At 59.2% G+C, this 9,235-nt stretch overlaps 1 protein-coding gene across 2 annotated transcripts in view; it reads right to left on the bottom strand.

Moving 5' to 3' along the window:
• PDE2A (phosphodiesterase 2A) overlaps window positions 1-9,235 on the bottom strand; it is a 101,892-nt gene that overhangs the window by 22,055 nt on the left and 70,602 nt on the right. For both annotated transcript variants that reach the window (XM_004708800.2, XM_045293113.1), the window contains 3 exons: window positions 8,002-8,090; window positions 988-1,097; window positions 103-158 (listed from right to left, as the gene is read on the bottom strand). In XM_004708800.2, the coding sequence (XP_004708857.1) occupies window positions 103-158; window positions 988-1,097; window positions 8,002-8,090 (255 nt within the window). The remainder of the gene's footprint in view (window positions 1-102; window positions 159-987; window positions 1,098-8,001; window positions 8,091-9,235) is intronic.

The raw sequence follows: 9,235 nt of genomic DNA, 5'->3' as shown, positions 1-9,235 counted from the left end.
CACACACACACACACACACACACACACACACACCAGACAGGCTCTGTGCATGCTTCCCTCCCCCTCCCCACCACTGCCCTGCAGCCCGGGGCAGGCTCTTACCAAGATGGTGGCAGCCACAGTCCCGGCCTCCTTGTCCACCAGCGGTACGACCAGCACTGAGGGGGAGAGGGCAAGGAGGTGGTCCTGCGCGGCCAGCAGGGCTCAGAGACCGAGCCGGACCCAAAAGAGAGACGAAGACGCACAAAGAGAGGCTGGGACCAAGGCACAGAGAGACCCAGAGACCCAGAGAGAGGGCTCCTGAGGTGGCAACAGCCCCTGCACAGAGGGGCGGGATGCCCCCTCACTCGCAAACACCCCATGCTCCTCCCAGCAGCCCTGGGAGGGAGGCCGGTAGGCGAGGCTGAGCACCCTGATTTCACAGATTAGCCAAGTGAGGTCCAGAAAGGGGAAGTGACTTGCCCCAGATCACACAGCAAGTCAGGTCTCCTGACTCCCCGTCTTGTGCACTTTCCACATGGAGACAGAGGACAGAGACCTAGAGAGACTGAGACACGAGGCAGAGGGGAGGCGTGGCACACAGAGGGCTTGGAGAAGAAGAGAGAGAAACACAAAGATGGTGACAGAGACAGCATGGCAACGACCCCTCATCTAGCCCGGAACAGACACGGGCATGTGGGAGCGGTGGCCACTGGGAACTGAGCCCTGGGAGGGACCAAGCCCCAAACATTCACGGTCTCCTTTGATCCTCCTGGAAGCGTTCCCTCAATCAGTACTCTCATTCTCAATTTACGGATCAGGACACCGAGGCTCAGAGAAGTCAGTAGCACACGAGAGAGAGAAAGAGAATTAGCTGGAGGGGTTGCCAGAGACACACAGCAAAAGAAACAAGGAGACGGCGAGATAAAGGCAGAGGGAACAAACAGACATGACTTGGGGACCCCGGCCACAATCCCTCCCTGCCGCTGCCCAGCTCCCAGCTCTTACCTTGGGTGTTGGGGGCCAATGGAGCCACCAGCTTGGCCAAGGGCTTCCCTGGCAAGTCCAAGGGTCCCAGTCCATGGCAGGCCAGCCGTTTCCGGGAGGTCACAGCCTCTCTGGAAAAAGGACACCCCACCTCTCAGACCATGCACTGAAGAGGAGCAGGCCCAGGACTGTGGCCACATAGTAGGCTGGATCCTGCAACCTCTGGGACGGTCTGGACAAGTTCACCTGCTGCAGGTTGGACCCAGGGAGGGCCAAGTGGCCAGGGCCACCCGGAAAGGCCCAGGCAAGGCTCGGGCAAGATCCCCAAGCAACAGCCAGAGCCAAGCAAGTAAGGGCAAGGGCTCCAGCCAGCCTGCCCCCACTCCAGCCAGTCAGAAATTCTAACTACTATAGCCACCTCTAGGAAAGAATTATAGCGCAACTTGGGGTGTTAAGTATGGGGGCGGGTATGAGAGTTCATCTAAGCAATTTACGGAGATTAACTCGGGACTCCCGTCAAACCTGGCAATCCGGTATTCTCACCATCTCCATTTCCAGAGGGAGAAAGCGGGCACAGAGAGGCTAAGTAACCCATCCACGGTCACACAAGCTAAATAACCTGGGTACAGCCAGACTTTGAACCCAGGCACTTGGCACCAAGGCCCATACTCTTTACCACTCAAACCTTCTCAGAGAGCTGAGGGCGGCTGGCCTGAGTGCCTAGGAGGCCAAAGGCGGGTGCATGCGTGCGTGCGTGGTGGTGATGAGAAGCGGGGACCAAGGCAGGGCGGGCTGGAGTGGGAACAAGGAGTTCCTCTCTGCCCCCATCACAACTATCTTCAACCCCGATCTCTCGTCCTTCCTGCTTAATTATGTGTGTGGACGTTCACCAAATGTCACTCCCTGATGATGAATTCTCCCAGGTCCCTCATCCCTCACAGGGCCGCCACTTAATTGGCTTTGCAGGAACTGCCTGGCCTGGACCGGGGAGGGAGGAGGGTAGGGGAGGAGTGGGGAACATACGGTGCTGGGACAAAATGCCAGCATGAGGGGGCACCGAGGAGAGAGGGGGTGGGCTGCAACTCTCCAAATCAGGAGGCCACACCCATTAGGGAAACTGAGGACGCAAGAGGCTGAGTATCTCATTCGGAGTCACACAGTAGCCGGAATCAGACCTGCTCATGGAACACCCCCACCCCCCACCTTCAAGGCTGGCCCTTCACAACTCCTGGAATGCTGGGGTTCAGCTCTTGCTGCCTGTCACCCTAGGAAGACTAGGGACCGAGGGTAGCAGGAAGACCACAGAAGCCACACTTCCCCAGGAATGCACTGGTGACAGCTGAGGGCTGAGGCTGGCCTTGGTGACCCTCAGCCAAGACCCCCTCGAGACCCCATCGAACCACTTAGCCTCAGACCACCTGGTTGTGAGGAATCCACAGGGTAGTGCTGCTCCTAGTGAGCACTTCAGCATCACCCCGGGGACCTCTGACTCCCCACTCCCCACCCCTCTTTCCTGGGGGAACTTAAGGAGGAATTTATCGTCCGATTTTTTTGGTTTTGTGCAAAACTTCCTCCTCTGCTTCGATCAACCCAAGGTGCCCTAGAGGCCTCCCCTGCCGGACCCCATCCTCTTGTCCCCCTCCTACCCAACCCCACAGGTACCTCCAAAGGCAACCCAGGTCATTCTGAACTCACTGTCCCCACCCCACCCCCGAGTGACACGCCCACCCACTGGGTCCCATTTGGCTAGGCCATAAATTACTGTCGATTTGTTCCTGTTCCTCAACTGCCCTTTCCTCTGGTTGGAGTCACCTCTGTGTCTCTCCCCTGCCTCCTGCCCCCTGCAAGGGGACCCTGAAGACCCTCCTCCTCCCCAACAGAGCAAGTGCAAGCTTTCTATTCAGATGTCCAGAAGTCTTAAGGTTGGGGGGAGGGGAGAGTGGTGTGTCTGCTGGACAGTCAAGCCATGAGGAGGCCAGTGTGGCTGGGCAGCAGAGAGCGAGGCTGGAGAGAGGCCAGGTACCTGAGGAGCTGGGCTGCCCCGAGGGAGGGACTGGGAGTGGGGGCAGGAGGGGGGAGAGGCAAAGGGGGGTCACAGGCAAGCCTCTCACTACACAGGGCCATTTGAGGCTGGAAACGCACACTGGCCCACACACCCTGACGGGCTGCTCCCCTCCTGCCTTCAGAGCCGGACAGAAGAGGGACACACTGGGCAGATGAGGCTGAGCAGGGCCCAGAGCCCCCAGCCAAGTGCTGAGGCTGCTATGGGGTCTCAGCCTTAAGAAGCCCTCCCCTTGGCACCTTGCTCCACAACCTGCCCTCCCAGGCCCTGCACAGTAGGGTGTCAGGCAAGGCCCCTCTCAGAACTTCCTCTCCTCCCCTTCCCTCCTTCCCCAGCCTCTCCCAAACTGCTGTCCCCCAGACAGGGTGTTCTCAGCCCAAGCCTTAGCTCCCACACGTGAGGGTAGGGCCCTGCACTGCTCAGACCCCCTGGTGGCTCTCTCTCAATTCAGAGTCCCTCCCTGCCACCTCCCCTCCCTCCTCATTTTTCTGGCCTGGGTCTTGCCTTCCAGGCTAGTGCTGGGAGGGGTGGGGCTCCACCCCCCAGAGCCAGCTGTCCCAGCTGAAGACCCAGGTGCCTAGGTGGTCATCTAGGGCCCGATGAAGATAAAGACAGATGGGCAGAGATGGAAGACAGGAACAGGCGTGGGTTTTATGACGGCTCCGTCCCTTTAACAACTATTTGTTCAGTGGAGAATGGGTGGAGGGAAAGGCTGTCTGTAATCTGGGTGATGTCCTGGAAGGAGCTAAGTGCCCAGGCCTCCAGGCTGCTCTCTGAGGCCCACATCCTGCTCTCAAACCAGCTTTGCTGGGGCCCCACCCCCTCATTAAGCCCTGTCCCCACCCTGAGATCCTCCCCCTTTCAAAGACAGGCCGGGACCCTCTATCCTCTCCCTCTCCCAGAATGTGAGAATCCAGACAGGGGAACACACTGTGCCCTGGGTCCCCCGAGACAAGCCAGAGGGACAGACAGACATTGCAGTGAGTGGAAACCAGGCCAGCTCTAAAGAATAACTTTCTCAAAGTTGGGCCCTGGGCCCCCCAAGCAGCAGCCGAGGGGATGCAGGGGCGGGGGTCAGTTCTCAGGTGCAGCTGAAAGGCTGAGATTCTGCAGCAGCTCTCAGCAGCCCGGAATCAGGAGCTCTGAGATGGCAGAAGGCACCGTAGGAAGAAGGCGGCAGAGCTGGGGAATCAAAAGAGGCTAGGAGAGCAAGGTGGGGGGCACCGCCAGGAAGACCCTTCCTCCAGGCAGCCGCCTCCAATCCTCTCCAGCCCTGAGACACCCTTCCACCCACCTCCGACAAGACCTTTCTAGAAGGGGACTGGAGGCCCAGAGCAATCGATTGTGTGGGACTGGGAGTGTGTCCATGCTGTCCCGGCTCCCGGGGCTCCCCTTCCCACCTCCTATGCAGAAGCCCAGAGGCCAGGGCCAAGCGTGGGCAGACCCATCCCCACCTGGACGCCTGCTCTGACCACAGGCACCTCTTTGGTGACAGAGTAGCGGGGCTTGGAGGAGGGCTGGGCCTCAGAGAAGTAACATGTGGATTGGCGGAGACTGAGATGGAGCCGGAAAGGGCTCTTGAGGGAGAGACTGCAGGAGCCTGCAGGAGCCTGCACAAGGAGGCAGGGAAGCCTAACTCCTCGGGCCTGACAGCTGGCATCTGGGAGTGGGGCAGTGAGAGGGGGGCTGGGTGCTGCCAGGACCCTCTTCACTCTCACTGTGGTCCATCTCCACCCTGCTTGTCCTCTCAGTCCATTCTCTGTCGCTTCCCCTGGGGCCTTCCCCATCTTTGTCACCCGGACTTCATTGGGTACCTGCTGCTACTACTTGCCAGAGCCCCCACCTCCGCTCTTCTGGGGGAGCACCCCCGCACCCCAACACCCTGAGCACAGAGGTCACCACTGGGAGGACCCTGCAAACAGCTCGCTGGTCTGATAGAAACAGGGAGTCCAAGGCGGAAGTCCGTTTTCCCAGGCCTCCCGCTGAGCTCATCTCCACCAAGGCCCCCTGGCAATGAGCTGTGCACTTGACATGTCCGAGCTCACCCAAGCTCAGGGCGGCGTTAAAGCCCAAAACCACCCTCACCGCCACCAAGTCAGTTCTGACTCAGAGCGACCCCATGGAGCCGGGTAGAGCTGCCCCTGTGGGTTTCCAAAACTGTAACTCTTGGAGGGAGTCAAAAGCCACATCTTTCTCCTGGGGAGCGGCCGGTGGTTTTGAACGGCAAACCTTGCAGTTAGCAGCCCAATGCGTGACCACTATGCTACCAGGGCTCCTCCTGGTGGTCTTAGGTGTTGTCAAGTCAGTTTTAATGGGGCGAGGAGACCGGGGGTCTTTCCACCCTGGAACTGGGTAGCACTTAACCACTGCACCAACGAGGCGCCTTTAAACCATGAGAGCAAGTAGAGCTAGGCCCTCTCTGACCTCTATTCCAGGGCTCTCACCTCTTCCACACGCCAAGGTCTCAAGCTCTGCATCTGCTGGACTCTCCAAGAGAACAGGTTCCAACCCCCCAAGGCTCCCAAGCCCTAGTCCCAGCAATCCCCAGCCGCAGCTGTGGGGTGGGCAGGCAGAGCCAACCGAGCCACATCCCGGATCTTTGCCCGCCCAAAGGAACTCTGATCTCTGTGCCAGACAGCTCCCTGCCTCTCCTCTGGAGCCTGCAGGCCCTCCTCAGCCTCCTGGAGTCTCGTAGCCCTTACTCTCAGCAGGCTTGGGCCTCTCCCCACGCCACAGAGCTCTAGGCTAATTGCGTTTCAACATTCACTCTTAATTGCTTTTTCTATGCCTTTTCCAGAGTCTTTCATGAGTCTGAAGAGGCTGGGGGCCTGGAGACGGCTGAAATTGCTGCTGATGAAGAGGCTGAACCCCCACCCCCCACCTCAAAGGTGCCTCCAGTTCACCCTCACTCTGCCTGCACCCCATGGCCTGTGGCATCACCCAGGAGTATCTGCCAGGACCAAAGGCGGGGCCAACCCTGCAGGCTGCTCTCCTGCCCCAGCTGCTCCAGGGAGCCATCGCGAGAGGGCCAGTCGATATGAAGCAAAGTGCTTTAGGATTAGGGGTGGGGTGCTGGAACTCCAACGTGTTTCCCCTTAAGAGTCTGAAGGGCTCCTGGCTCTGGCAGTGGAGGCCCAAGAGGGGCAGTGATGGGCTTGGTTCCCGTGGTCCTCACAGGGAAGAGTGATCAGGAGACGCTGAAAGGGAGCCCATCACCCATCCACATGCCCGCTCAGGGAATCAAGCGAGAGAGCAGGAGGGGCAGGGCTCCGAGCTATCTGAGAGGCACCAACCATTTCTATTGGGAAGAGCAGGGATTTGAGACCAGCGATCTAGAATCCAGGGTCCCAAAGTGCCAGGAGGGGCATTCCTACCACAAGCCCAGCATCCACGAGCAAGAACACTCTCCGTGGGTGGCTTCCGGGAGAGGTGAGCACCTTGCCCAGCCTACACTCTGGTGCTGTTGCATCGATCCAACCCCTGGAAAACCCCGTGGACAGCGGGATAGCACAGCTCCCTGGGCATTGACTGGCAGGTGACCGGGTCTGGCTCTCTCTCATGGAGCCACTGGGTTCATTTGAACCCCCGACCTTGTAGTTAACAGCCGAGCACTTAGCTGCCATACCACTGCACTCCTTTATCCTGCTGCCCAACGTGCCACATCACGGTGCTGCTCAGCTGTCCGGACAGCCTGCCTCACAGGGTGGGAAAGTGCCAACCCCCCCACCCCTCCCGGTGGTACTCACTGTGCCCTCAGCTCCCAGAGCCTCCGTCCCTGGGCAGCCAGTGGTTGTATCCTCCCGGGCCACCCTCATGACCAGCACCCCTGCGCTCCAACACTTTCCCATCTGAGTGTTTCTCTTTCCCTCCCAGTCAGGACCCAGGGGACTCATGTCCCAGACGAGGCTCTGCCTCACACCAACTATGCAACTTTGAACCAATCTGAATAGACGTTGGCCCATCTGGAAAAGGAGAGTTTGGGGATATCAGAGGGCTGTGGGGTGCAGAGCCCTTGATATTAAAACCAGTGACTCAGACATTCTGTCATGATAGTACCAAACTATGGCGGTGGTGGTGGTGGTGGTTGCTGTGTCTTGGCACGTTGACTCTAAGCCCGAGCAGCTCTGTAGGGCAGAGTAGAGCTGCCTCCTAGAGCCTGCTAGGCTGCCATCTTTGTGTGCCAAGGGAGAAAGCAGTCTGCTTCCATAAGAATTGACCACCTGGGAAACCCTGTAGGGGTCTGTTTGGGAGGTTGCACCTGTATGGGAGTAGACTGCCAGGTCTCTCTGCCTGTGGGGGGACCGGCGAGTTCAAACAGCTGTCCCTTTAGTTGGGAGTGAAGACCTTAACCATTGCACCGCCATGGACCCTACTGAACACAGGCTCTGTTTCAATGCTGTGTGCTGAACCCACGTGATGCTTCCAACAACCCTTGAGATAAGAACTGTTGCCGGTATTTTAACTAACAAGAAACCGGAGGCTCAGCATAGCTGAGGAACTTGCCCAAGGCTAAGACAGCTCAGCTACAAAGCACTAGGACTTGAACCCAGGTAGTCCGGTCCCTGAACCCTCAGCAGCACCCAGCCTCTGGCTTCCCTGTTGGAAGACAACAGGGGCTCCAGCCACAGGCTCTTGTCAGGTCTGACATTGGGTGATTCCAGGCCCAGCCTCTCAGGCAGTTCTGGCTTCTAACCAGTAAACGCTGTTGCTCCAACCATCGCTCTGTGACCGCACCCAGGAAGATGCCACCCACCCAAACTCGGAACTCTGGGGAGTAAGCCTCCAGGTGGCACTTCCTGGATCCGACCACGGCCCCAAGCCAAAGGCAGGCACTGCTTCTCTCTCCTATCCTCAGGGTCAGCTGCCAGGCCACGGGCAGCCCTCAGGCAGGAATGCTGGGGCCTGGATGACCGAGCAGCACTACCCAGCCCTGCAAACCCTCAGCTGTTCAGGGGGTGGGGCGAGGGGCTTACCGGACTTTCCCCTCCTGGGGCAGCTCGTGCGGAGGGTCCTCACACACCAGCCGGGACTCTCCATCCAGCAGGTAGATATAGATGCTCTCCTAAAACAGAAGGGGCTCGTGAGACCCCGCGGGGGGACAGACAGCCTCCCCATCCGTGCATCATACAGGTGACCGTGTGGTGAGGTCATCAGCCCCCTGGGTGCACGGTGCCAGCATCTGTCTGTTTGACTTCTCAGGTGGTTCTACAGAGCAGCCAGCGTGGTAACGGAGCGCTGCCCTGCTCTCCCCTTGGGAGAGGTTCTGGGCCGGCAGTGCTCCCACGGACTTGCTAGCTTTCCTTCCCTCTCACTCTAAATCCAAGGTGCTGTGGGGCGGACCCATCACCCATCACCACCACCACCACCCAGAAGATCTCCCCGTGTGGCTTCGGCCTCGGGGAGTCAGCAACTCATTAACTGAGGTTTATTGAGCGTCTACTCTGGGCCAACCCTGGGGGAGGGGTCCAGAGGGCCTTGGAAGTTTACCACCCCTCACCCCCTCACCCCCACGCTGCAGGGAAACAGACCTCTGCAAGGAACCGCACACCCCTGACCTGAGCATGACAGCCACATGACAGCCACCCTCAGCTGGTGGCTCTGGAGGGCTGCCTGGAGGAAGTGACTGTTAAGCTGTAACCAGAGTGGGCATTTGATGGAGTCCCGAGTTTGGGGGTGCAAAGGAGTGGGGTTGAGTTCAGAACACCAGCTTCTGGGCTGAGCAGCATGTGTGTGGCTTCAGAGGTCTAAAGGGCACGGCCAGCTCTGGGTCTGGTGGGGATGGCAGGGCCTTGTTTGCCGAGCCGGGGAAGAGTGGTGCGCCAGGGGAGACTGAGCAGACTTGCGTTTTGGAAGATTGCTCTCCAGAGTAGGATTAGAGCTCTGCTGGAAGCTTGTCCTGTCTCCAGCTGACCAGTCAATCTGCCTTCCCCAGGGGCCTGGAGCAGGCTCGGGCCTGAGTTCTGGACTGCATCTTGGCAGAAGGAGTTGCCCTCCCTGACCCACAGGCCCAAATCCACATTCCCTCCAAGCAAGATGCACTGCCCCTAGGGAGCCCAGGCACACCCCATTGGACACAGCCTCACTGAAGGCATGCGCAACATCTCTCCGGCTGGCCCCGTGCCCCGCTGGGCTGGGTCCACACACCAGCCCCTGCCTGGAGGACAGCGCCCAGTGAGGGAGGCACTCACACCACAGCCAAATGTCCAG

The sequence above is a fragment of the Echinops telfairi genome, unplaced genomic scaffold (genome assembly GCF_000313985.2).
Source record: "Echinops telfairi isolate 266 unplaced genomic scaffold, ASM31398v2 ScPeMD7_1713;HRSCAF=2227, whole genome shotgun sequence".
In the NCBI taxonomy this organism is placed as follows: Eukaryota; Metazoa; Chordata; class Mammalia; order Afrosoricida; family Tenrecidae; genus Echinops; species Echinops telfairi.
This window is presented reverse-complemented; position numbering and strand designations above follow the sequence as displayed.